General features: G+C 33.1%; 4 protein-coding genes and 1 pseudogene across 6 annotated transcripts; 3 read left to right on the top strand and 2 right to left on the bottom strand.

The window, feature by feature from the left end:
- Nucleotides 1–2,106: 2,106 nt before the first annotated feature.
- On the top strand, nt 2,107–3,491 carry LOC120206793 (WEB family protein At4g27595, chloroplastic-like). The gene is made up of 2 exons (XM_039206378.1): nt 2,107–3,111; nt 3,210–3,491. The coding sequence occupies exons 1-2, from the start codon at nt 2,107–2,109 to the stop codon at nt 3,489–3,491; spliced, it is 1,287 nt and encodes a 428-aa protein (XP_039062309.1).
- Nucleotides 3,492–11,017: 7,526 nt separating this feature from the next.
- On the top strand, nt 11,018–13,035 carry LOC120206845 (serine/threonine-protein kinase SAPK1-like). 3 transcript variants are annotated; one of them, XM_039206421.1, is made up of 9 exons: nt 11,019–11,254; nt 11,344–11,418; nt 11,639–11,740; nt 11,818–11,850; nt 11,959–12,051; nt 12,126–12,218; nt 12,289–12,393; nt 12,482–12,580; nt 12,664–13,035. In XM_039206421.1, the coding sequence occupies exons 1-9, from the start codon at nt 11,135–11,137 to the stop codon at nt 12,937–12,939; spliced, it is 996 nt and encodes a 331-aa protein (XP_039062352.1). In that variant the 5' UTR covers nt 11,019–11,134; the 3' UTR covers nt 12,940–13,035. The 3 variants fall into 3 exon arrangements, with proteins under 3 accessions (XP_039062350.1, XP_039062352.1, XP_039062351.1); XM_039206420.1 differs by having other exon boundaries at nt 11,023–11,254; nt 11,818–11,871; XM_039206419.1 differs by having other exon boundaries at nt 11,018–11,254; nt 11,818–12,051.
- Nucleotides 13,036–15,389: 2,354 nt separating this feature from the next.
- On the top strand, nt 15,390–16,395 carry LOC120206849 (annotated as a pseudogene).
- A 21-nt stretch (nt 16,396–16,416) lies between these two features.
- LOC120206846 (peroxidase 17-like) lies at nt 16,417–18,270 on the bottom strand. The gene is made up of 3 exons (XM_039206422.1): nt 18,033–18,270; nt 17,764–17,955; nt 16,417–17,125 (listed from the first exon to the last, which is right to left on the bottom strand). Exons 1-3 carry the CDS (start codon nt 18,228–18,230, stop codon nt 16,544–16,546), a joined length of 972 nt encoding a protein of 323 aa, XP_039062353.1. The 5' UTR covers nt 18,231–18,270; the 3' UTR covers nt 16,417–16,543.
- A 2,105-nt stretch (nt 18,271–20,375) lies between these two features.
- Nucleotides 20,376–22,160, bottom strand: LOC120206841 (ras-related protein Rab11A). Its single transcript, XM_039206416.1, has 2 exons — nt 21,842–22,160; nt 20,376–20,998 (listed from the first exon to the last, which is right to left on the bottom strand). The coding sequence occupies exons 1-2, from the start codon at nt 22,072–22,074 to the stop codon at nt 20,554–20,556; spliced, it is 678 nt and encodes a 225-aa protein (XP_039062347.1). The 5' UTR covers nt 22,075–22,160; the 3' UTR covers nt 20,376–20,553.
- Nucleotides 22,161–25,029: the final 2,869 nt, after the last annotated feature.

Raw genomic sequence — 25,029 nt, 5'->3', positions numbered from 1 at the left:
TATTTTTTCTATTGATAAATTGTTTTTGTTACGTTTAAAATTTTATTAAGTTCGTTTCATTAAACAAATAGTGTTTTCTTTGAGGAGAAAGTATTATTCTTAAGAGTAGACAAATGGTGACCTATATGATCATAAGTAGAGAAAGTCGACAACATTTCGGTGTCATGTGAGAAATCATAATTTGTGACAAAAATCGCGAACATATCGGGTCAAAGGGAATGTTGATGGTACAATATGTGGTAAGAACATGTGGTTGGCGGAGGTGGAGTGATTCGAAATGAGCAAGGTTCATGATTATTTGGGTTCTCCAGGAGTTTTAGCATCAGCTCAGTGTTAATTATAGAATTATGGTCGGTACATGAGTATTGTCATACTCTTGGAAGCTCCGTTATCGTTGGGTGGAGGCAGGCCAGTCCTGACATTTTAAAGGTTTTAGGTCAGAAGGTGATGACAAGAAGACAAGTGATGCTCATACCTAGATTTCTCCCTAATTAAAATGGGGTCCACTTAATTACCATATTTTCGAGTTTTTTAAATAAAAAATAATGTTTAAAAATATTTTTTAATTATTGAGGCCCATTACATTACCATATTTTAGAGTATTTGAAATAAAAAAATATGTTTAAAAATATTTTTTAATTATTAAACTTAAAAATAATTTTAAAAATGGGTCCCTCTAAACTTGGGCCCTAGGCGGTCGCCCCTTGGCCTATGCCCAGGGCCGGCCCTCGGTGGAGGTAGAGAAACAATTTTGAAATATCAAAAATTCTTAAGGGAAAAGTATGCAAATAGGCCCTTTTATTTAGGGACTGACTGACTTTTGTCACTAATTTTAAAATTAAGGGTAAATGGTCCCTTACATTATCGATTTGTCCGGTTTAATTTCCTATGCTATTAATTTATGCTAGCACCCTTTTGTTTAAGTCCCTAACATGGCGAGGGACTAAAATCGAACGAGAGTTAATGGCTGAGGGACTAAAATCAAATGGATCGGTAACGTTAGAGACTAAAATTGAACGAATCGACAACGTTAGGGATCATTTTCCCTTAATTTTTAAATTGATGACCAAAGTCGCTCAGACTGAAACCATAGGGACTATTCACATAGTTTACCCAATTCTTAATTATAAATCTTAGTTCTTATCATATAATATCGTCGTTGTTGCTATTAGAGTCTGTTGCGAAGAGATTGAGAGGTTAAGACGAAGAATATCTGGATGAAAATAAACGATAAGGCGTACATGTTGGCAAAGATGGCTTGTGGAAAAACTATTGGAGAACTTGTAATTGCAGATCTGCGAAGGGAGGTTGCAGCATTAGTGAAGCAGAAGGTCGAAGCCAGCTTCTAGGCTCAGTTTCTCTTCTGTTCTTATACCGGCGGGCAAAAAATAGAATATGGAACAAATTCGAACCCAAAAAATAAAAAAATAACATCACCTGTCCCCAATGAAGTGGGTTCGGTTGAAAGATTTATACATTGCATATTCACGAGTGAATAAATTAATATTTGCTTTAAATTGGATGGCATTAAATGATTGGTTTTGTTTATATTTCATTTTGCTTAATCAAAATCGCTCTGTAGCGTCTTCTATTAGAGCAAGTTTTGGAATCAAGTAGGACGTAACGGGGCACATACTCTAAATTTAAGCTTTGGTTTGAGCAGAATACCCGACAACCTCCGATGTCCCTAAAAAGCCTACCCCTTTTTTTGTTTTGTTCTGTTCCCCGACATTTCTGGACTGGTTCTTGTTCAATATTTATCCTCTAGCTTAAATTTTGAGCATTGTTAAAAAGTTTAGTTCGTTTAACTTCCCTTAAATTTAAGAACTCGTTGTGTTTTCCAAGAAACAATCCCTTCCCCTTATATCCAAAAGAAACCCTTCTACTTCTTCCTCACAAGGGAAAACTTCACTGACAACATCACCACAGATCAAGAAACCTTCAAAACATTCCCATTTCAATACAGATTTTAGCGTCGTCATGATAAACGTCTGAACTTTTCATGGTATTTCTTGGAATATTGTCTAGCAAGATAGATCATCTTTTCGTCGTGTGAAATTTGTGATAGGAAAGGAAGTTTAGGGTTTGGGAGCAACAAGGCAATAAATGGGGCAGCTTGAGGAGGATTCATCGTTATCGTTTGCTAAAGAAGAACAAAGAGTTGAGAAGTCTGAAGCAATGGATTTATTATTGTTAGAAGGTAAGAGGAGAATTCATGAACTGGAAGACGAAATTAAGAGAAGGGATGAATCCGAAAAGAAGATGTATGATTCACTTGTTGCTCAAACCAAAGAGCTCGCGAAAACAAAGATTTCAATTGAAGAATCAAGACAAGAAATCACATCCCTCCGTGAAATCCTCGAGAAAATGGAAGGTTCATCCGAGGCTGCTGCATCTCAGAGTTCTTCTTCATTAGATAGCCTTGAGGCCGAGCTTCAATCGGCGAAAGAGAAGGAAGGGAACGTTGCTTCATTAAAGGCCAAGATGAACTCGCTAAAAAATGAAATGAAATCGACCCGAGAAGCCAAAGAAAACAATCTGAGAGTCCTGGATGACTTAGCCTTAGCATTGAAAGAAGTAAGAACGGAAGCCATCGAAACCAAGGAGGAAGCCTCGATGATAAAAGACGAGCTCGAGAAATCCAAAGACGAAGTAGAAAATCTGAAGCTCAAGTTGAAGAACATCGAGGTAATGTACAATGAAGCAAAGAACGAAGCTGAAACATTTAAATACATTTCCGAGATATTAACATTAGAGGCCGAACAAAACCTAATGCAATGGGATATGAAAGAGACGGGCTTTGTCGATTGCATTAAAAAACTCGAAGATGAAAAGAATGCTGCACAAGAAGAGAACAAGATATTGCTTGAATCACTAACAGAAGCTCAAAACATGTACAGAAAAGCCATGGAAGAGAATGAAGAACTTCGGGACAACAAGAAACAGGCCGTGTATGAAGCTAATTACGTAACCAAGGAGACCGCAAGCATATATTCCCGAAATAAAGAAGGGTCAAATAAACTTTCCCCTGAGAATGAAAACCGTAAGAGTAACGGATCAGCAACTTTTGAGATCATTAGGGAGTGGAAGCTTTGCTTTGTGAAGAGCAAAGTAATAAACATAAAAATGGTAAAGCACAGAATAAGAAACAAAAGCAACATAAATTCAGCACCCCTTGTTTGAATATAAAATTCCCATATAAACTCAAGGAGGTTGAAGACGAAACCAAGAACCTGATCAAAGAAAGTGATGAAGAATCAGAGTCTGATTTGTCTGATCCACCGAGGGGTTCTATATTTGATGTAGTTGAAACTTTAGAACACCAGAAAAAGCCTGCTTTTGTGGCCATTGATGAAGCTATGAATAACAGTGAGGAGTTTTATCATCTTGGGACGGGCCATTTCTATGTAGAAAACAATAAGACCTCCCGGAAAAAGAAAGCATTGCTAAGTAGGTTTAGTGATCTTTTAAAGATAAGGACTTTACACTAGCTAGGATTTACTGTGTAGGATTAAAATCTGACAATAGTGGACATATTATTATGTATATTGATATTAAAAGGTTAATGATATTCTGTATGTCATAGATATTAAAGTAATGAATGAAAGTTAAACATCGAAAACCCTAATCGAACCGATAGGGATGGCCATGGACTCAAAGTCGAAGCTCGATCTATCTAGGGAAACCCAAATGCACGGTGGCCGGTGGCCGTATATGACAACTGACAACCACCTCTTTCTCCTATGCCTACTCCTAGGGGATTGTTTCCTTTCTTGCATGTAATTGAAAATTTCCATCTTCAACAAAAAGCTTAATGTGGAATCGTTTTCTTTTAGACTACTCATGAACGAAGAATGACGAATTTTGTCAAGAAGAATCAAGTGAGGTTGTATACCAAAGTTGTGGAGAGTTGGAATTCCATAATGGCTAATTTCCATGTCTAGGGATCAGGATATTAGTTTTGTTGCTGGACCATCGATAATTTGTGATGTTCAGTCGCCTATATTAACATGCAAAACATTATGCTCTTCTTCCTCGCTTCGAAAAGAAGCATAAAGAGAGAAGATTGAAGAAAAGATCGATCAAAATGATTATCTCACATAGTCAAATGATGTCAAAAAAGTTAAACTAATGTGTCACATCAACATTATGTTATCCCAACAATAACCTTAATGATCAAATTGTTATTTTTGAAACATCAATAAGAAAAAGAGAAATTTATTCAAATATTAGTGACAATTTGTATAATTTAACCTATTTATTTCTCTTTTATGATGTATCAACTAACCTTTTTTTCCTAATAATAATAAGGGTAAAGTATAGTAATGGTCACTGAATATTTTTGAAGTTTTTATTTAGGTCTCCTAACTTTTAAAACTTGCAATACAGTCCCCTAACATTTATTCCGTTTGCAATATGGTCCCCCAACTTAAACTACTGTTAGAAAATTAGGGTAAATTATATAATCGGTCATTAAACTTTTCAGACACTTGAATTTAGGTCTCCCAACTTTTAAAACTTGTAAAACAGTCCTTAATTTCATTATAAACCCCAATTTCCAAAGTAATTCAATTTCATTCTAAACCATTGATTCTACTAAATCATAAATGATCACTGTATGAGCAAATTCAGGTGAATCATAAATGATCGCACTGTAAAGCACTAAAGGGTTAGGTACTCAAATCTGATAAAAAAAATAGCATGCAAGAACATAGTGGTACTTAAATCATAATGCTCCAAATGAGTGTTCCGAATTTCATATAGTCAAAAGTTGAAGAAATGAGCAGAGTTTATGGGAAGTTGAAATACCGAATAGAGTGCTTCCATTTTGCTATTCGGGATGTTTAATCAATGCATATTGTTATTCAAAATTGATATAAATAGTTAAACAAACCTCAAATTTATATTGAAATAAATATTGTCAAATAGTAAATTCATGTTCAAAATTTCAAAACACCTTAATTTCATTCTAAACCTTAAATTCCAAAATAATTCAATTACATTCTAAACCTTAAATTGAAGTATTTTAGAATTTGGGGTTTAAAATTTAATTGAATTATTTTGGAATTTAGGGTTTAGAATGAAATTGAATTACTTTGGAAATTGGGGTTTATAATGAAATTGAGGACTATTTTACAAGTTTTAAAAGTTGGGAGACCTAAATTCAAGTGCCTGAAAAGTTCAATGACCGTTACCCTAATTTTCTAACAGTGGTTTAAGTTGAGGGACCTAATTGCAAACGGAATAAATATTGGGGGGACTTTATTGCAAGTTTTAAAAGTTGGGGGACCTAAATGCAAGCTTCAGAAATGTTCAGTGACCATTACTATACTTTACCCTAATAATAACTTGGATAAATTATCTATTTGGTCACTCAATTATCTTTTTAAAATCATATTTAAAGAATTTTGTTTCTAGTGATTACCCATCGTTAGATTTGACCGTTTATTTGATGAAAATGGTGATGTGGTTTGGTATAATAGTAGTTTTAGTTTTCAAAACTTACACATTTTATCAAATTGGTCTTCATTTAAAATAATTCAAAAGAATCTTTAATATTTGAGAATCCTATCAATTTGATCCAACATAAAATCTCAAATTCTTATCATCTTCGCCGAATGAGTAGATGAGTGGAGATGGTGTTGAGGTGACATTGGTGAGCAAAGTTGTGATGACAATCTGAGCAAAGCTACCATGTGAGTCCAGATGGATCTCATATGAGTGACATCAGTGTTATGATGTGAGTAAGATAGTGATGAAAATCTGGGGAAATTGTTGGATAACGAAGAAATGATGAACGACAATGCAAAGATAGTGGTGAGAGCTATGGAGAACACATGGATATTCATATAATAAGTCCTTAAATTTCGACAGTTTTAAAAGTAAGCTACTAAATATATATATATATATATATATATAAAAGTTATATTTAAAAAGTAATATATTGATCCAATTTATAAATTTAGATTTCGTCTATATATATATATATATATATATATATATATATATAGTTGTTATTGTATTTTTAAATTGAAAAAATATACATGAATTATATTAGATAATTTTTTATTATATTTATATTAGTTCAACCAATAAATTTTTTCTGGATTCGTCACTATATACATACTACAAAGATCGTAGCTCAAATCCAAGGTTCTAGGAAAAACAACACTCTCTCTCTCATCTTTTTAATAATATTTGTACTTTTAAAACATTATATTTTTCCTTATTCTAGTGTTTCTTGAGGTGGAACTTCCCACTAGGGCTGTAAATGAGACGAGACAGATTACGAGCTACTCAAGATTGACTCGGTCAAAGCTCGATCAACACTTGAATCGAATGAACTCGACTCGAATTCTTAATGAGCTACTTAATATTCGACTCGAAAAGCTCGCAAGCTACTCGAAAAAAATGTTATATTATAATTTTAAATTTTTTAAAATTATTATTAAAAATATATTAAAAATACATTATTGATAATTATAAATTTTTAAAAATATATTTTAAAATGTAATATAAGATTTTTGTAGGTTTAAATTCGAGCTTGAACCGAGTTCAAGCTTGAACCGAGCTCAAGCTTGAACCGAGCTCAAGCTTGAATCGAGCTCAAAATCGATCTTCAATCGATCTCGAGTCTCAAGCTTCAATCGAGCTCATGAAATTTTTGAGTTCGAGCTGAGCTTGATAATTTTTAGCTCGCGAGTTTTCGAGTCGAGTCGAGACTAGTTTTAAACTTTTCAAGTCGAGTTCAGTAATACTCGAGCTCGACTCGGCTCGTTTACGGCCCTACTTCCCACGTACTTGCATTTGAAGAAATCGAAATACTATATTTAAGAAGAAAAAAGAGAGAGTGACCATATTTTCCATGGAAGAAGGAATACAAAAATGTCACTTTCTTTATTTTGTTTTCTAATTTACCAGTGTGCCATTTGCTTTGTTTTTTAATTATTAAATTGTAAAAATCTCAATCAATCCAAACGTAAATTAATGATTAGATTATAATTAAGACCCCCAAATCTTGTGTTCATATCTGCTTTAAGGTATATTTAGTTCGTTCACGAATTGCATGTGGCAATAGGTTTATCTGTTTGTAGATACTGAAATTGATGCTTAGCATTGCAGGAATTCCATTTTTGTAAAGGGCTTTACTTGGTTTCTGGTTTGTATGGTTTAAGTAGACAAAAAAGATGAGTATGGGGAAACGTGATCGAGGAATGAAGCTTTGCTTTGAAGGAATGTAGGGTGGTTCAGTTGATTGAAATAGTCGGGCCATTGCTGTGCTGGAATGCACTTGAAGAAGAAGAAGCTTAAAAGCTCTACCATATCATCTTCTTGTTCAACCCACTATGCTTTATTGGAAGTGTTGTGAAATCGCCAATAACCACAGAATAACACACACAACCAGATTCTAAACTCTGATCAAGATCAAGAATCAAAGCCGTAATCAAGAACACCAAATATTTACGTGGTTCGGTCAGTGTGACCTACATCCACAGGAAAAAAACAATTTCACTAAGGCAATCAAAACAAGGTTTACAAGATTTAGAACCAGAAGTAAGAATTCTCTCTCTAAATCTCTCAATACAATATGTTCTCTCCCTTGAACCCTCTCAACTCACTTACATCTTATTTATAACTAAAGACCCTTCAAGTTGATCGGTTCTGCATCACCAACTGTCAAAGTCAAGACAGTTATAACTGAGTTAGTTTTGGCTCCTAACAGTCGCAACCACCTCTTGAATCATAACATTGCCTTAGTCCAGTAAATTGTGAGTCATTACAACAGGAAGCGTGTAAGTTTGGGAAATGTGAGCCGACTTGATCAACCGTATACTCCTTTATTCAGGGACTCGCTGCTTTCATCTGCTTGCACCCATAAAAGGACTCAAATATTTTATTATTATGAAATCAAACTTTTAACCAGAATTTGTGATTTATTAGGCATGATAATAAAATTAATCTCAACGATTATACAAATAATCATTTTATTATTTATTTTTTTAAAATATTTTAATTCTCAATATTTTCATTTTTGAACAATTAAAACTCGACTTCACTAAAATATAAATTCGACACAACCTGAATATGAAAATGATTATATGATATCTAATAACACGTCTCATAACGATATGGGTTTTGCGTTGATGCACAAAAGAAATTTAGTGACTTGTGCTTCAAGACAATTAAATTCCTACAATTGGATTTTTCTAACTCATGTTATAGAACTAGTTGTGGTCTTCGTAGTTAAAATTTGGAGAACCAAACTACTTATACATGAAAAGTGTTACATTTAAACGGATCAGAAGAATCACGTGTATCTCATAAATCTATGAGTAGTTGAATTTGAGATAATGTCGATGGGTCGAGCTTCTTTGTATGTTGAAAAGTGTTATGTTTTCACATATTACAAGAATCTTAAAGTATCTCTAAATCTAAATTGAGTTGAATATGATAAAACACCAGTAGATTGAGCTTTTAACCATTATGATTGCATTATTAAATTTTATATCGATAAAATGAACATAATCACTAATGCTTAGAGTAGCCATCTCTAACGGATCCGACAAATATATACTCGACTAGAGATGATGAACGATAATAGTACATTGGTGGAACTATAGGTTAAAGTGATTTTAGCTCAACAATAAAGGGAAAGTAGTTGTTTGATAAAAAGAAAACAGTGGTTAAATTTAGATGGATTAAGTAGGACGAATCAAAAGAGAAGTGTAATCGAAGATCTTACATATAAAATATATTTAATATTTTAAGAATTTTAACTTTGTATTATTAAAATATATTGTTTAATTGTTAAAAATAAAAAAATTTATAAAATATATTATTTTAAAATTTTAAAATATAATAAATAATTATAAATATATTATTCTAAATATAATATTTTAACTATTTTAAAATATTAATATATTCGGATTGGGTCGGGTCGAGATCGAGATTTTAGTCTAAAAACCAAAACGGGTTGGGGATAGGAAAAAGAAACTAAAATTTATTGGGACGAGACATAGACGGGTATAAAAAATAGGTTTTCGGGTCATGGTCGGGACGAACAAAAACCTGGCCTGGCACGCCTCGTGCCCATCCCTAAATGTAGAGTAGTTCTTATACTATGCATCTTGATAATAATAAAATGTACCGACATTTAAGAGATATTTATTGGTGGACTAGTTTGAAAATGTATCCAAATTTATGTTAAAGTGCTTAACTTGCTAGTGGATTAAGGTTGAGCATCATGTTACATTGGGATTACTTCACCCTATCACAGTTTTCGAGTGGAGGTGAGACTAAAATGACCATAGATTTTGTGATTAGGTTATAGTTGAATTAGAAAAAGAAAATATATTTTCGTTAAAAAATTGAATTCATTAAATATTTTAATTTTAAATGTATTAAATTAAATTAAATAATAACAAATTTACCCTTAATTTGAAAAATATATAGAAAAAACTTATAATCTTGATTAAAATAATTTAAGAAAATAAAATTTCGATTCATCCCATAAAAAGATGATGCGATGGATAAATTCAAAGAGCAAAGGGAAGTGAATGATAATTGATGGGCGGCAGATACATTGTCTTTTGTAAGACAGATATGCTTCTATTAGCTATCTTTTCCAAAGATGAAAACGAGACTTACAATAAACTAAAAAATGAAAAATAATTTATGAATCATCATCCATCCTCCACCGTCCACGTCATTCTTCAATTTCTCTCTCTAGATTAGAGCCCTACTCGCCTCCAACATCAAAATACGTTGTCTACTCGCCTTAGCAACCGTCGGTTCTGATTTTTACTTTAAAGCTAAAGCCATTTATCCACCACATAAAAATAGTTCCCACTAACTGTAAAAGCAAAAGAGATTAAGCTTTATAATACGTAAATAGAATTTAAAATAGTCCAACATTTTTAATAAGTACGATTAATTTAATTAATAATTTTATTATCATCCTATTTTAAGGTTTCATTTTGATTAATTAGGATCGATTTGCGTAATACAAAATAATACAATATGAATTTGACTATACAAATATTTATATAAATTTATATTATATAATAAAAATAAATATTTAATATATTAGACATTATAGATTTTATGTATTATCACTAAATTAATTAATAATATTATATATAAATATCTAACTTATTAATAATACATAAACTTATATTAGCGCAATGTCAAAATTAAACTCCAATAAATGTCAAAATGATCATTTTGACATTTATTCTTTTTTTTCGAAACATTTTGACCCTCAAACGTATCATTTTAAAATAAAATGCTCATTTATGGATGAAAAGTGTTATTTAACATAAGATTAACACTCTAAAACGGAGTTTTTATCCTGAAATGAAATACTAAGAATCGAAATACTCTAAAAAAATAATAAAGGGGCAAAATGAATGTTTAGTCAAATATTTAGAATCTTTTTATCATAAAATAAAATATTGTGGTCAAAATACTACAAAAATTACAAATTCTAAATCCAATCCTTATCCTATGGAGAGAAATAGAGACTCTAGAAGAATAAATAAAAACTCATAATATAAGAGAATATGAAAAAACAAAGAATATAACTAAGATGATTATTTTAATAAACGTTGTGAGCTAATTTGAACATTATGTCAATTATAGTACATTGAGTATTAACTCAAAAGGTATTATCTCATAGATTTTCGATTCATAAAGATTTTGAAGACATGCCTTTGGAGCAATATTAAGATAATTCAAGTTGATTGTATTTATAAAAAAAATAATTATTTTTATATAAATTGACCAACAAACAAAAAAGGATGAGGATATTTTGCGAAGACAAATGATAAGCAGGAAGAAAGGCAGATGGTGGGGTAGCCGAAACCAGACCAGACATAACCCAAAAAGCAAGCTACGTCGGTAAGCAACTTCTTCTTCAATCTCTAACCTCTGATTATCTTCCACGTGTAATGTCTGCTTCTTGTCTCTCTGGCGTTGACACCCTCATTTCATATCATCCTTTGCCCTTTGCTTTCACCTATAATCAAACATCAAAAAAAGTCGCTGAAAATCATCCAACTCTATATTAAAGCTTATATATATATTCATTTGCTGCAACATAGAAGATTCGTACAACTGCTGTCAGCTTTGGGAAATGGAGCGTTATGAGATACTGAAAGATATTGGATCAGGCAACTTCGGTGTTGCTAAGCTGGTTAGGGATAAACGAACTGGTGAGCTTTTTGCTGTCAAGTATATTGAAAGAGGCCCCAAGGTACTACTTACCTCCAAGCTTCATCTGCACTTGGTTTTGTTTATTCATAGCCTGATTGGGGTTGTCTTTCCTGTTTCCTGGGTATGCAGATTGATGAGCATGTGGAAAGGGAGATTATGAACCATAGGTCTTTGAAGCATCCGAATATAATAAGATTCAAAGAGGTAATATCTAAGTTTCACACAGCTCCTTAAATGAAGCAGACAAGGGTGTTTGTGACCTACAACAGGGCTCCCTGCCCTGGTTTGTTTTGGTTCAGTCCCAAACAGCAAACAACTCTATGTTTATCCATAGCTTGAAGTAGTCAAATTGAAATTGTTTATGTTTTGCAGCCCTACAAGTGGTGCTTCTTCTTCTTCTTCAGTTCTTTTTTTTCCCTTTCAGGTTCTGTCGACTCCAACACATCTTGCCATAGTCATGGAATATGCAGCTGGGGGAGAACTTTTTGAAAGAATATGCAATGCTGGTAGATTTAGTGAGGACGAGGTATATTTTTATAAACATTTTTCTTGATTTTTCTTTCTTTTCATTCTTAGCTTACTGTTATTGTTCTACTGCATCAGGCAAGGTTTTTCTTTCAACAACTGATATCAGGAGTGAGTTATTGTCATGCAATGGTACATATACACTTGCCAAATCCCCTAATAGTTGCCATTATTTGGCGATCTAAGCTTAACTTGAAATTTTTGTCTCCATTTTCACAGCAAATTTGTCATAGAGACCTGAAGCTGGAAAACACTCTATTAGATGGGAACACTACACCTCGACTCAAAATATGCGACTTCGGCTACTCTAAGGCAGTAAACATATGCTTCTGCTCCACATACTATATATATAAGCTCAGTTATTAACTTTTCACTCCATATTGCAGTCAAGTGTGTTTCATTCCCAGCCCAAATCAACTGTGGGAACCCCAGCTTATATTGCCCCAGAGGTCTTGTCTAAAAAAGAATATGATGGCAAGGTAAAAAACTTTAGTTTTCGGCTCGGAAATTGACCATTGGTGCTTAATTTTTGACCCAAAAAAAATTCAGATTGCAGATGTTTGGTCTTGTGGGGTTACTTTGTATGTCATGCTGGTCGGATCTTATCCTTTTGAAGACCCTGAAGATCCAATAAACTTCAGAAAAACAATTCAGGTTAGTTGGTAGCTGTCGTTTTCCATAACTTGTCAATATGAAGGTTTTGATTAAAAAATGAATCTGATGGCGAATCGGATTTCGACAGCGGATTCTAAGTGTCCACTATTCTATACCTGATTATGTTCGACTTTCCAAGGATTGCAAGCATCTACTATCTAGGATTTTTGTAGCTGACCCCGAAAAGGTTCATATGATTTTCGACATTTGCAAGTATTTTTAACAGTTTTCTTCATATGTAAGTTGACTTTGAATCTCAATCTTTCGTAGAGAATAAGCATACCAGAAATCAAGCAGCATCCATGGTTTTTAAAGAACCTGGCAATGGAAGGAGAGGATGGAAAACTGGAAATCGAACAAGGAAATTATGAGTCTCAGAGTGTTGAAGAAATAGCGTGTATAATAGATGAGGCTAGGGAAGCTGGTGAGGCTCCCAAAGTGGGTACTCAAATCCTTGGTGGTAGTATGGATCTTGATGACATTGATGATGTTGATATAGATGATGTAGATACCAGTGGTGATTTTGTATGTGCTTTTCTTGATTAATTTGTAAAATTCTCATGATTATCTGTTTACATTGTTGATCAACTTGCGAAGGTAATGTAATCAATGCTAAACGTGCATGAAATCCGGTGAACTCAACGGTGGCGCGTCTGAAACAACCAAAAGCAGAATAACAGTCTCCTAATTGAACAAATTGATATTTTTATTCAACTTCATCAAATTGAAGTGCTTACATTGTCTGGGTTTGAACTCAACAGCCCAATTTATATCTAATAAAGTAACTACCCAACAGAATCTGTTATTGGACTAACCGAATAACAACCCAATAGTTGGGCCTGAGATCTAGAACTTATTGGATTAATATATTTTAGGGTAGACTACGTAAATGGTGACCAAAGTATGTTTCTGTTTTTAACATTGAAATTTCAAAAGTAATGAAATAGTCTCTAACATTATCCTTTTGTAATAAATTGGTCACTCAACTGTTAAGTTATTACCGCAATAAAAAAAAGTATGATGTTACAAAGAAGGAATATGGAAAAACAGAGATCATTTCTAAAAGACCCGAAGATGAGAAAAAAAGTGAAAAGAAAGATGTGTAAATCGTTGAGAATGAAACCATGGAAAGTGAAAAAAGAAAAGGTACTTCCACTTAACAAGAAGTTGACAATGTGACCTTGTTTATCGATTTCCATTGCTTTCAAGAAGCCTGGTAACCATGAATCGAATTAAAGACAATTGCAGTGTGGATGATGAAAAGTGTGTTCTGTAATTCTCTGACTTGCATGTGGAGCCAAGACCTGTTTTAGTCAGTTCATTTTCTAGAATGCTTGATAATAATATATGTGAATTATTTATGGGTGCAGGTTTGTGCCATCGAAGTCGACCCTGGTTTTAGAGAAAACAGAAACGCTAATCTACATGATCTTGTTATCCTCACAGGAGGAGAGGTAGGGTAACTTCGTCTTGCTATATGATATTGTCTTGTTCGTATCATATTCTTCCCCTGACATGAAATTTCATTACTTCTTGACAATGATATTTGTTTTATCTCTACTAAGTTATAATTGAAGAACAATAGCATATAACAGGATAACCTATTAAAGACAATAGCTACAAATGCTGGAGTCGTGGGAGTCGTTATTGTTGGTAAGCTATTGGAGCATTATAATCCTGATGTTAACGGGTATGATGCAGCCAAAGGTATGTAAATCTCTTAGCCAAAAAGTGTGAGATATATGTTTTTTTTAAGTGTCAGTCAAAATGACTGGTTAAAGGGTGTCATGTGACTAAACAGTGCCAACTTAGTCTTTTAAACTTTTGGGGTGAATATATTTCAATCCCTTTTGGGGTTTTGTTAATGCTCTTTCTTCATTTGTTTGTTTCAGTTCAATATTGCAAATCCAACCACCGGTTGCCAGAAGAAGCTGGAAATTGATGATGACCAGAAACTGTAATTGTCCTCCTTTCCCACTCCCCTTATAAAAAAGGGTTGAATTTTAGTTTGTTGCTCTAAAGTCCAATGTTAATGTTAAAGCCAATGCTTATTATCTTAACCAATGTAAACACTCAAATGAAAACTGTGGCTTCTTTTTGGTTATATTGGATTAGTGAGATTGAGTTTTAGAGCATCTAGAGATGTGCAAAAAATGGGCAGAAGAAAATTCAGTGGTAGACTAAATGTTAATGAAATTTGGATGAATTTTTTGTTAATAACTTTTTTGCACTAGTGGAAAAATTTTGGTTTTTTACTGAGTTTTCTGTTATATCAAAATGGTTTTTGATTTGCAGATTTAGTCTTTGTTAAAGACTAGAACAGTTGTGAGAAATGTTTCCTCTCTTGTATTGTGGAACTTCATTGATAGCCTTTGATGGGGTATGTGACAGGAAATGTTGTTTGTATTTCCCAAATCTAACAAAAAAATTAGCTAGCATAATATATTTTGTAAATCTTGTCTCTCACCGTTCATATATGAAGTTAGGACTTGGAATATAATGGTTAATTCGCTTACTCGATATTGTCGATATTAACTTGCTAATATTATATTCAGAAGTTAAGAAAATAATGTCTTGCACCTTATAAATTGCTCATCTGCTAAATTTTATGCTGACTACTCGGTTAAGGGTTTATCTTTGGGACCACTGGTTCTTTTCAAAATACCACCTTTCTTTATCCGATGCAAAGAAAATGGAAAGGAAATCCAACTGTATTTTACCCTTTTGCCATAGTTTTTTCTTGCGAACAGTGCTTTTACATTTAGCTGCTTGCTTTGACTGACCATGAGTGTAAAAGTTTCTGAACAAAATTTACTGACCTCAAACTTTTATATCACAGCCGAGCCTTTTTTGACAAGAGGATTTCTCAGGAAGTCAGTGGTGATGCCCTCAGTGAAGTATGATTCCAAGTTGCTTGTAGCTTATCTTCCAAATTTATTCTATTGAATCTGACTGTTTTAATTGCCTTTTGCTCTCTCCCAATTATCATTTAACAGTAGTTTAAGGGCTATGTATTCAAGATCATGGGAGGCTGTGACAAGCAAGGTTTTCCAATGAAGCAAGGAGTTCCTACTCCGGGACGTTTTGTCTTTTGCTTCACATAGGTCAATAGACTACAAATTAGTTCCCCTTTTTTTTTATCTCAGCATAAATGTTTTTCTTTTATGGTTTTTCAGTTGACAGAATGACTATTTTTCTCTGAATAGGTACTCCCTGCCTCCGTGTGTATCGTAGAAGAAATGGAGAGCGTAGGAGGAAATCAGTTCGTGGATGCATTGTCAGTCAAGATCTTTCAGTTCTGAACTTGGTTATTGTGAAGAAAGGTGAAAATGATCTTCCTGGGTTGACTGACACTGAGAAGCCAAGAATGAGGGGTCCAAAGAGAGCATCAAAAATCTGGAAGCTGTTCAACCTCTCTAAGGAGGATGATGTTAGGAAGTATGTTAACACATATCGCCGAACCTTTACAACCAAATCTGGTCAGTACAAAGTATTTCTCTGTGCTTCATTTAAGTACCAGGGGAAGGATTTTTTATTGGTGATTTACTTTTCGCAAAATATGCATCTATAAGCTAATAACAGGATGTGTTCCCCAATAAAAAATAAACACTTTCATGGAATGCAGGCAAGAAAGTAAGCAAGGCTCCCAAATTCAGAGGTTGGTCACTCCTTTGACCTTGCAGATGAAGCGTGCCAGAATTGCAGAGAAGAAGAAGAGAGTTGCAAAGGCCAAGGCTGATGCTGCTGAATACCAGAAGCTCCTTGCTCAAAGGTTAAAGGAACAGCGTAAGCGCAGGAGTGAGAGCTTGGCCAAGAAGAGATCCAGGCTTTCTGCTGCTTCTAAGCCATCCATTGCTGCTTAATTGTACAAAAAGTTTTATTGTTTCCTTCGTTTGTTGAAGCTGGCTAGTTCTAATATCTTACTATACGTAACTTTTTTATAATTTTCCGGACTCAACAATGCTTTTAACTTTTATGTCATTGTGTTGTGGGTGTTTACCTGTTCTTCTATGTGTACTTTATGAGCTTTCTGACTATATTGGTTCTAAAATCAGCGAGGCTTTGTTTGGAATATTCTATCTCAGATTCTCTTGAAATATTCTATTATTTTCTATTAAATAGCTTCAAATAAAGCAGATGGAGACTCAAGTTATACATCCACGGCCTGGCCATTGACCTTCCTACAATTGGTTCTAATCTCACCAGGCCGCCCTGACTGCAACTCTCCCATCTTCAACATCCCCTCGACGAAGGCTTTGAAAAACTCATTTTCATCATTACTAAAAAGCTTTACATATTCTCTAGTCTGAGGGAATGTGAAGAGGGTTTCATCTGAATTCAGAAATCCCCTCCCTGCAACCAAGTCTTTGAAATATTGGTTGTCGAACAATCGGGACGTTGCATCCAGATCTCCGGTTACATTCTCATCTCCACCTCGTGGACAAAGCTTGTCAAGCTTTGCCCTAAACCCGGGCTCGATGGCAGGGTCAGGCTTGCCTGACCCAGATTGGTTGTAGAGCCTGAACATGATTGAGAAACACCTTGCTTCCCCAATGGAGTGTGACCCAGAGAGGGCTACAAGATCCTTCACCGAAAGATTGTATTTGCTGAAGAGATCAATGAGAGAAGATGCGTTTGCTCTTGGGCTTGGCATTATATTGTTCGACTCCTCTTGACTTGCTGTTAAACTGTCTTTTCTTCCTAGTCTCACCACCCAATCGGGTCCTCCAGTCTGGTTTAAAAACACAGCGTGTCATCTCATATTTTGGTGAATTATACATAAAGAAACTCTACTAACAAGTAGAATTCATCAATGGACTTAACAGCTACCATATTAATAAGGGTAAACTACGTATTTAGTCATTTAACTATTTAAACAATTTCGTTTTGATCATCTAACTATTTTTTAAAAAGAAAACTATATATAACGTTATATTTGGATTTCAGTTTGGCCACCCGCCGTGAAACATTAACGGTGATACTAATGTGTCATCATAATATAATGTCATATTATCATTAAAAAAAATATTAAAAAAATACCACATCAGTAATTCTGTTAATTTATTAACAAGTATTCAAAATATAACGTTTGGTATGATTTTGAGAAAAATAATATGGTGACCAAACAGAATCATACGTATAGTTGAATGACTAAATGATATTTTACCCTATTAATAACAACTATGAATCTGAAATGATGAAGAAATGTTGTTTTTAGAAAAGTTGGAAGGTATGAATTGCCCTAGTTGACAAAGTTCGGACAAAAAGCGTCCATATGTACTGAATTTCTGGCAGATTGTTTAATGTGTAGCATTTTATTGAAGGAAGAAAAGGCTAAAGAGGACAAAGAGAACAAGAATAGTTTTTTACCAGAGCAACGGCATCCCTGGCCGCCATTATTATGATATCAGCACAAGAAACAACCCCCGGACACGCCTTCTCCAACGCTTCCTTGACCTCATCGACAACCTCGAAAGATCTCAGCGAATTTATATTGGAAAGAGCTAGCTTTTCCCCGATCATGCTCGGCGTATCGTCCAGCAGCAAAGAGGCATCACAACCCTGTAAAGCAAATCCACGCATAAAGGTATTGACATACTGAAACTACGTAATTTGAGAGGTTAACAAAAAGTTTTTACGTTAACAAAGCAGTCGTGGAACTGAAAACGCATGACGGAGGCAACGCTTCTGGGTTCCCTAATCATGGCCTTCTTCATCACATTTCTCACAATGGCTTCCGCTTTTGGACATGTTTGGGAGTAAAACCCTGGGTGGAGATGGCATGCTGCCGCCATTTCCACTATTAGGACAAAGAGTATTGGAGGAAGGAGAGACATTTTTTTGTTTGTTTGTTTGAGAGGGACAATGGTGGATGGGTTTTTAAACTTGTTTAATAGGTGGGATATGACAGTGTTGGCTGCTTGGTTGGATTCTTTCTAACACCAATTTTATATTGTCTGAATTATAGTAATTTAATAAGAAAATAATTTAAATTTGTGCCAAAATCAGATACAAACATATATAGTGCCAACGTTAATATTAAATATCAAATCTGCACACCAAAGCAATATTAACTCTCTTAACCACTTATCTATTTTTTGACTTTTTCTTTAATTGTAGTTTAAGTTATTTAAGTATAAGTTTTTACAAATAAATTAAATATGAATAATTATTTTACGTATAAACAATAAAAAAAATCCACAAACGAAAGTAAAATATTATCATATTATTTTTCAATTCTTATTTTGTTAAGATAATTAAAGCACACCTGAAATCACATATTCAAACATCGGGGGTGTAAAAATTATAATTGTTTATTATTAGAAGATTGAGAATCTTTAAACAATACCACCTTTTATATATATATATATAAAGCACACTTGACAACAATACAATAAAATGAAATTTTACCCCGACTAAGATTATTGTCCATTCAAATCTATGTGAATCGGCTGCCTCTGTTAAAGACTTATCAGCCAAACCGCCTGCCAGCGGATAGTGTGAAGATTGATTATTATTAATGTAGGAAATATTAATATATTAAATATTAGTATGGATTAATGAAATATTATTCGAATTCTTCTATTAATTCTCATAAAACCATAAATCTAATCATTATATTTTAATTTACTAAGATAGAACGTTGAAAGTAATTAAGATAGATTTAGATCCATTTAGCAAAGTGGGATTCCACTTGGCAAGATAAATAATTGTATTTGTGGAGTATTAGGTGAAAGAGATGAGATTCTTGTAAATGCAATTGCAAAGGTGGCAGAAATTTGCTGGGTTTTCAGCCATTGTCACCATAAAAAGAAGGCAAAGGCGTCCCAATGGGCTAGTGGTGCCACGCCATAGTTAACCCACACAATTCATACTTCCCATAGGATGTTGTGGTCGTGGCAACAATTGCGACACCCACTATGCACCTTAAGATAAATTCGAGATTAGGAAAAATAATATTTTTTATTAAATTGAGTCGATTTTTAAATTTAAAATCTATAAAATTAAATAAAAAAAACCCCGATTTATTATGTCCCATTACCATCGTTAACCATGATATTGGGTAGGCATTCACAAATATCTTATATATTGAGTAACCAAATATAACTTGATCTAATGATTTTATTAACAATGGATGTGACTAATAAATACATATAGTTTGGGATAAGATTGAAATATTTAAAAGTTTGAAGACTTAATTTAGAAAGAGGGTCACGGTTTAGGGATGAAATTAAATTTTTTAAAAATTTAAAGATCAATTTAAAATAAAGGTTATAGTTTGGGTATATATGCAATTAACTGTTAAAAGTTAAATAATGTAACTGAAGTGTCCCATTATCGCATGTGTAATTAATTACCGCAAGCAATTATACTAAAACCTAATTATTTTGTGGCTTTCCGACCACACTCAAATAAATTGATGCTAATTCTAAAACAAGCCACTAAAATTAAATTATCAATTACAACGAAATTTAACAATTTTACCAAAATAAATATAGTAATAAATCGTATTATTATCCACATTTTTTTTAATAAAAAGTTAATTAAGAATAGAAACACTATTACCAATCTCCTAACAAACGAGGTGATTATCTTGGTCATTTAGTATTTGTAACAAGTGATTTTGATTTTGAATTTAAAATTAATATTTATTTTTGGAAAATCGACTCATTTAATTCAAATACATATCAAACATAGAGATCCAAGAATGAAATTAACTTGGATTTAAATAATAAATATTGACCAGCTAGCATCCGTGACATGCAGGCAGCACTGATAATTCATACTGATCTGCCTCTGCCATTTCACCAGATCTGAGCTTCCAATAATTCATACAAATACAACGTGCTGCAATTATTGGACCTGGTTGGCAGTTTATCTTCTTGTTCTAAGGGAAAAATTCAAAGACAACAACTTTAGCAGGATAATTCGACAGAACATATAACTTCAAGAAACAACATTCACACAATCTGCAACTCAGCTGCAAACTTTGGTTTTCTATTTGCCCATCTCAGAAGATGCAATTAGTTTAGCTGCCCTTGCAAACTAGACTAATGCAATGTAAAATATACAAACAGATATACCGCACCCTTGAAAATTTGATATTAAGAATGTAAAAGAAATGACCTGACAAACAATAGGAGACCAAATCCAATTAACTCATGATCTACAGCACATGTTGCTCTTTGCTGGAATTTCTTGTGCTGGACCTGGAATGATGATCTTCTTGCCTGCTAGAGATGTGGGGTTGCCGTTTCCCTGATTCTCATCAGCAACCAGGTTCTTCTTGTTCACGATGTTGAAGATCTCAGTAAGCACAGTCATGAAGGCGGTCTCCACGTTAGTCGCTTCAAGAGCTGAGGTCTCCAAGAAAAACAGTCCCTCCTTTTGAGCAAATTCTTTCGCATCCTCGGTTGGAACCTCCCGCTGGTTTTCAAGGTCACATTTGTTCCCAATCAGAATAATAACAATGTTTTTGTCGGCATGGCTGCGTAACTCTTCCAGCCAACGTGGAATGTGATCAAAGGTCTGGCGTTTTGTTATATCATAAACCAGCATTGCCCCGACAGCACCCCTATAGTATGCACTTGTAACAGCTCTGTATCTGCTCAATATAACATATCATAAGAAGCAAAAGAATTAGGCAGAAAGTATTGGTCAACCTAAATGGCTAGGTTTGTATATCAAAACAGAATCACCATAAGGCAAAAGAATCCCCATAATCAAATGGCAATTGTCCAAGATGGAACCAGCAAGATTATCAATACCAAAACCAATTACATATAAACTTATTAAACATTAACTGTCAAGAGTTAGATTCAAATGCTTTAACCATTACCAAAGAGGTTGAATGATTAAAAGATGCGACTATCCCATCGAGTCATCAACCACTTATTTACTACCACAAATATAGGGGCGGATTGCAACTAAAATGGCTCAAATTCAACAAGAATGACAGATATCACAGCCCTGCTTATCAACATCACAAGCTTAAATACGCACTAGCACAAACACAAATCTCCGACGTCCACACCGCAATTTGTTGCAAATTTGTTCCAAACTATTTCACCTGATCAAATAGGGCATTAAGATCCAACTGAGGGTTCCTATTGTCAACTGATCACCATGAAAGATTTCATCAAGCCCATAAAAACTTAAAAGAAAAGTAATTATATAACCCATCTATCAAACATTGAAAATCCTTTTACCTCCAAACAATTTAGACAACTAAATACAACCATATCTTGTGAGTGCACAGTAAATCTAGCAAACAAACGTTTAGTACAAGGATTCCCGAATCAATTTTCGATTTCAGATGGCATTTTCCAAGCTTATAATTCTGTTTCTGTCCGAAAACTACAGATCTTTGAGAAAACAGAAAGGTTTCACCAAAAAAAAAAGGGGAAATAAACGAATCTTCGTGAAAAGTTTCCAAAAAAAAAAGTACCGTTCTTGACCGGCAGTGTCCCAAATCTGAGCCTTGACACTCTTGTGTTCAATAACAAGAGTTCTCGTCTGAAACTCAACTCCAATGGTAGCCTTGGAATCTAAACTAAACTCATTTCTGGAAAACCGAGCAAGAATCTGAGACTTGCCCACAGCAGAGTCGCCGATCAAAACTACCTTGAAGACGTAATCAATCTTCTGGCTTGGGTCTCCATACCCTCCTCCACTTGCCATTTTTTCTCTCTTGATTCTACTTGTGCCCTTCGTTATTTCACCCTGGAATATAGGCTAAGAGAGAAAACAAAGGGATTGTGCTGTTATTGCAATGGCTCTAATCTAACAAATCATTGATGAGAAAGACGGAAAGAAATTTTTGTTAATTATCAAAGGAAAGGAACGGATTCAGTGTGTCCTGGTATAGAGTAAACAAAGAAATGGTTAACCAATGAATAATACACATTTGTCACCTGATTAAAGTAATTTCCTGTGTTTCATTTGAACTAGGGAATGTCTGTGCCTTTAAACTGGGTTTTTGAGACCGCCGTCGAACTTATTTCGTTGCTCTAATTTCTGGTTTATTATATTTAAAAAATAAACATAAGACTTTAATTGCAAATCAAATTATTTTTAAATTACATAAATATAATTTTACATGTATTTGACTTTTATAATTAAGGGTGAATGTTCGATTGAGTCGAGTTAAGTCGAGTTAAAAAGTTTTAAGTTGTTTGAGTTGACGATTCATATTTTATAACTCAAAGCTGATTTTAATTTTTTTCGAGTCGAGTCGAATTTTTGAGTTTCTATTTAAATTTAATTGTAAATATTTATAATATTATGATATTATTTGATTATTGTATGAATTGTTTTTTATAACTATATACAATACATATATATATTTCTTCAAATTTTTTTATATGTGATATGCATATATCATACAGAGTCGAAGAACTCGACTCAAACTTAAAAATCAATTCACTAACCACTAAAAAATTTGAGTTATTCAAGTTACCAAATACAACTCGATTTGAACTTGAAATTTTTTCTAGTCGAATATGAAAGTACAACTCGAAGTCAATTCGAGTCGAATTTTTTCGAATCGAGTCAAAAAATTGATTTTTCGAGTTTTACTCACCCTACCAATAATTGTGATTAGTGACAAATGATAGTGTAAAATAAATAACATACCACTTAATTATTAGTAAAATTACAAACTGATTATGAATTTTAAAAAGTCTCAAATAGATCATTTAATTAATTGAATGTTATAAATAAATCAATTTGTCATTAAAAATGAAACGAATATTGATTTATGCATTATATCAATTCAATCATAATTCGAATAAATTTAACATTTTATATTTAAAAAGTATATTAAATTAATCTTTGTTCTTTTCCTATAAATATTATATTATTTTCTTGTTGCTTAAAATCACTTTCAATATTTTATATGATGTTAAAATTTACCAATGAAGATATTGTGTTTATTGCTTTGTGTGAGACACCAGCTATGAGAATTAAATAAAATCTTTAGTATGAGATATGCTTTTCGATGTGCACTCAGAAGATATTCTCTTTAAATTAAAATATACTTGTAAAAAATCTTACGTTATGTTAATTAAAGAGTGACATTTTATCCCGCGACAAGATGGTTATAGGAAAAATACCTTCGGCAGCAAACCCTATCGGCGATAATCCTAACCCTGCACAAAACCCCATCAATCCCTTTGGTAACTCTAGCGGTCGACCACCAGAGAGAACCCCAAATCTGGGTTTACCACCTATACTAGAACGTCCAGGTTCCCCTGCAAATCGAATATCAACAGGCAGTAAAGATAGTCATCTTTTTCATCATAAATGATCTGTTTGCCCCGAAATGACTCGACGGAAATGCTAATTCATTAGGCATTTCGATACAATTAAATAGAAAGCCCCAAGGGTGCCATATTCTAGGAGACCAAACTATGTGATTAAATAAATCCTTCTTTATTTGTTGCGGGTCGAGTACTCTTTCTCTGTCTCCTTACCCTTCTTCAAATTCTGATTAATATTTTTTTTTATAGAGATTTCTCTTATCAACGATAGAACAAGATCCATTTTGCATCATATATAAGGGATTCCTTGGCTCGAACCGAATAAGCAATGTCACTCAATCATTATCAAATATTTACAATCTAAATGAAAGTTATAGATAAATTTAGTGATCTAAAAAATAAACTACCCTTAAGTTTATTTAGGTAAAAAGAATTATAGAGTATGAAATTTTAAGGGCTAAATTTGTTTTCCTCCTTATATTATGTTTTTTTAGATGAATCATAAGATAATTATTTTGAAGAAATGTAATTATTTTCGTGATGTCTCTAATTGTTAGGGTTTATGCTGTTGAGATGAATTTTTGTAAGATATTAGAAGCGTTTTTAGATACATCGAACTTTGATATACATTGAATTTAATATATATGTATTGATATATATGTTTATAGTGAATTATTGTTTCTTTCAGTTGTAAATGTAATTAAAGTCAAATTACATTACATCTCATCTTTAACTCCTACTTAGGGAGAGGGGAAGGGAAATTTTACTCGTAATGAGTATTGAACTCACAATTTAGAAAAAAAATTAAGTTATCGATTAAGAACTTTTAACTACATGCTTTAGAGATTATTGACGATTTTTAACCTAAACTTATGTATATCTATTAAATTGGTGAACCATATGATAATGAACCAAAACCACTTGGCATCTGCTTTTTGGACACAACAATTTTCTACTCCATGATATCATGATTTGCTATATTGCTTTTTCTTAATCCCAAATAATATATTTTAATCAATTGATCATTATTTTGTAAATCAACTGGTTCCAGAATTAATCAACAAATTGATGTAGAACTTATTATGTAAATTTTATCTTAAATATTATATATCAAAATTTATATAAATAAATATAAATTCTCGGCTTCTTGGATAATAAAAATACATCATTCATCCCAAAAAATATATATATATATAAATAAAATAAATAAAAAAATTAGTTTATATACTGTATAATAACTATTTAAGAACACATATTATTTTTTAATAAACATACAAAATTTCTATCAGATACACTGACCTTAAATCTAAAATTTATCTAATTAAAATTTTTAAAACCCTAATCCACCCTAAATTTTCTATTAACACAATGGAAT

The sequence above is a fragment of the Hibiscus syriacus genome, unplaced genomic scaffold, assembly GCF_006381635.1.
Source record: "Hibiscus syriacus cultivar Baekdansim isolate YM2019G1 unplaced genomic scaffold, ASM638163v2 tig00014064_pilon, whole genome shotgun sequence".
Lineage (NCBI taxonomy): Eukaryota > Viridiplantae > Streptophyta > Magnoliopsida > Malvales > Malvaceae > Hibiscus > Hibiscus syriacus.
This window is presented reverse-complemented; position numbering and strand designations above follow the sequence as displayed.

What these genes read in the sequence shown, in the direction of transcription:
- LOC120206845 (XM_039206419.1), top strand. Translation starts at nt 11,135, where the DNA reads ATGGAGCGTTATGAGATACTGAAAGATATTGGATCAGGCAACTTCGGT. An exon ending in AAAAAGAATATGATGGCAAG is followed by an intron (nt 12,219 to 12,288) that starts GTAAAAAACTTT and finishes AAAAAAATTCAG; the next exon opens with ATTGCAGATGTTTGGTCTTG. An exon ending in ACTTCAGAAAAACAATTCAG is followed by an intron (nt 12,394 to 12,481) that starts GTTAGTTGGTAG and finishes GGATTTCGACAG; the next exon opens with CGGATTCTAAGTGTCCACTA.
- LOC120206793 (XM_039206378.1), top strand. Translation starts at nt 2,107, where the DNA reads ATGGGGCAGCTTGAGGAGGATTCATCGTTATCGTTTGCTAAAGAAGAA. An exon ending in TTTGCTTTGTGAAGAGCAAA is followed by an intron (nt 3,112 to 3,209) that starts GTAATAAACATA and finishes TATAAACTCAAG; the next exon opens with GAGGTTGAAGACGAAACCAA.
- LOC120206841 (XM_039206416.1), bottom strand. Translation starts at nt 22,074, where the DNA reads ATGGCAAGTGGAGGAGGGTATGGAGACCCAAGCCAGAAGATTGATTAC. An exon ending in GACACTGCCGGTCAAGAACG is followed by an intron (nt 20,999 to 21,841) that starts GTACTTTTTTTT and finishes TATATTGAGCAG; the next exon opens with ATACAGAGCTGTTACAAGTG.
- LOC120206846 (XM_039206422.1), bottom strand. Translation starts at nt 18,230, where the DNA reads ATGTCTCTCCTTCCTCCAATACTCTTTGTCCTAATAGTGGAAATGGCG. An exon ending in TCCACGACTGCTTTGTTAAC is followed by an intron (nt 17,956 to 18,032) that starts GTAAAAACTTTT and finishes TTTGCTTTACAG; the next exon opens with GGTTGTGATGCCTCTTTGCT. An exon ending in CCAGGGATGCCGTTGCTCTG is followed by an intron (nt 17,126 to 17,763) that starts GTAAAAAACTAT and finishes TTTTTAAACCAG; the next exon opens with ACTGGAGGACCCGATTGGGT.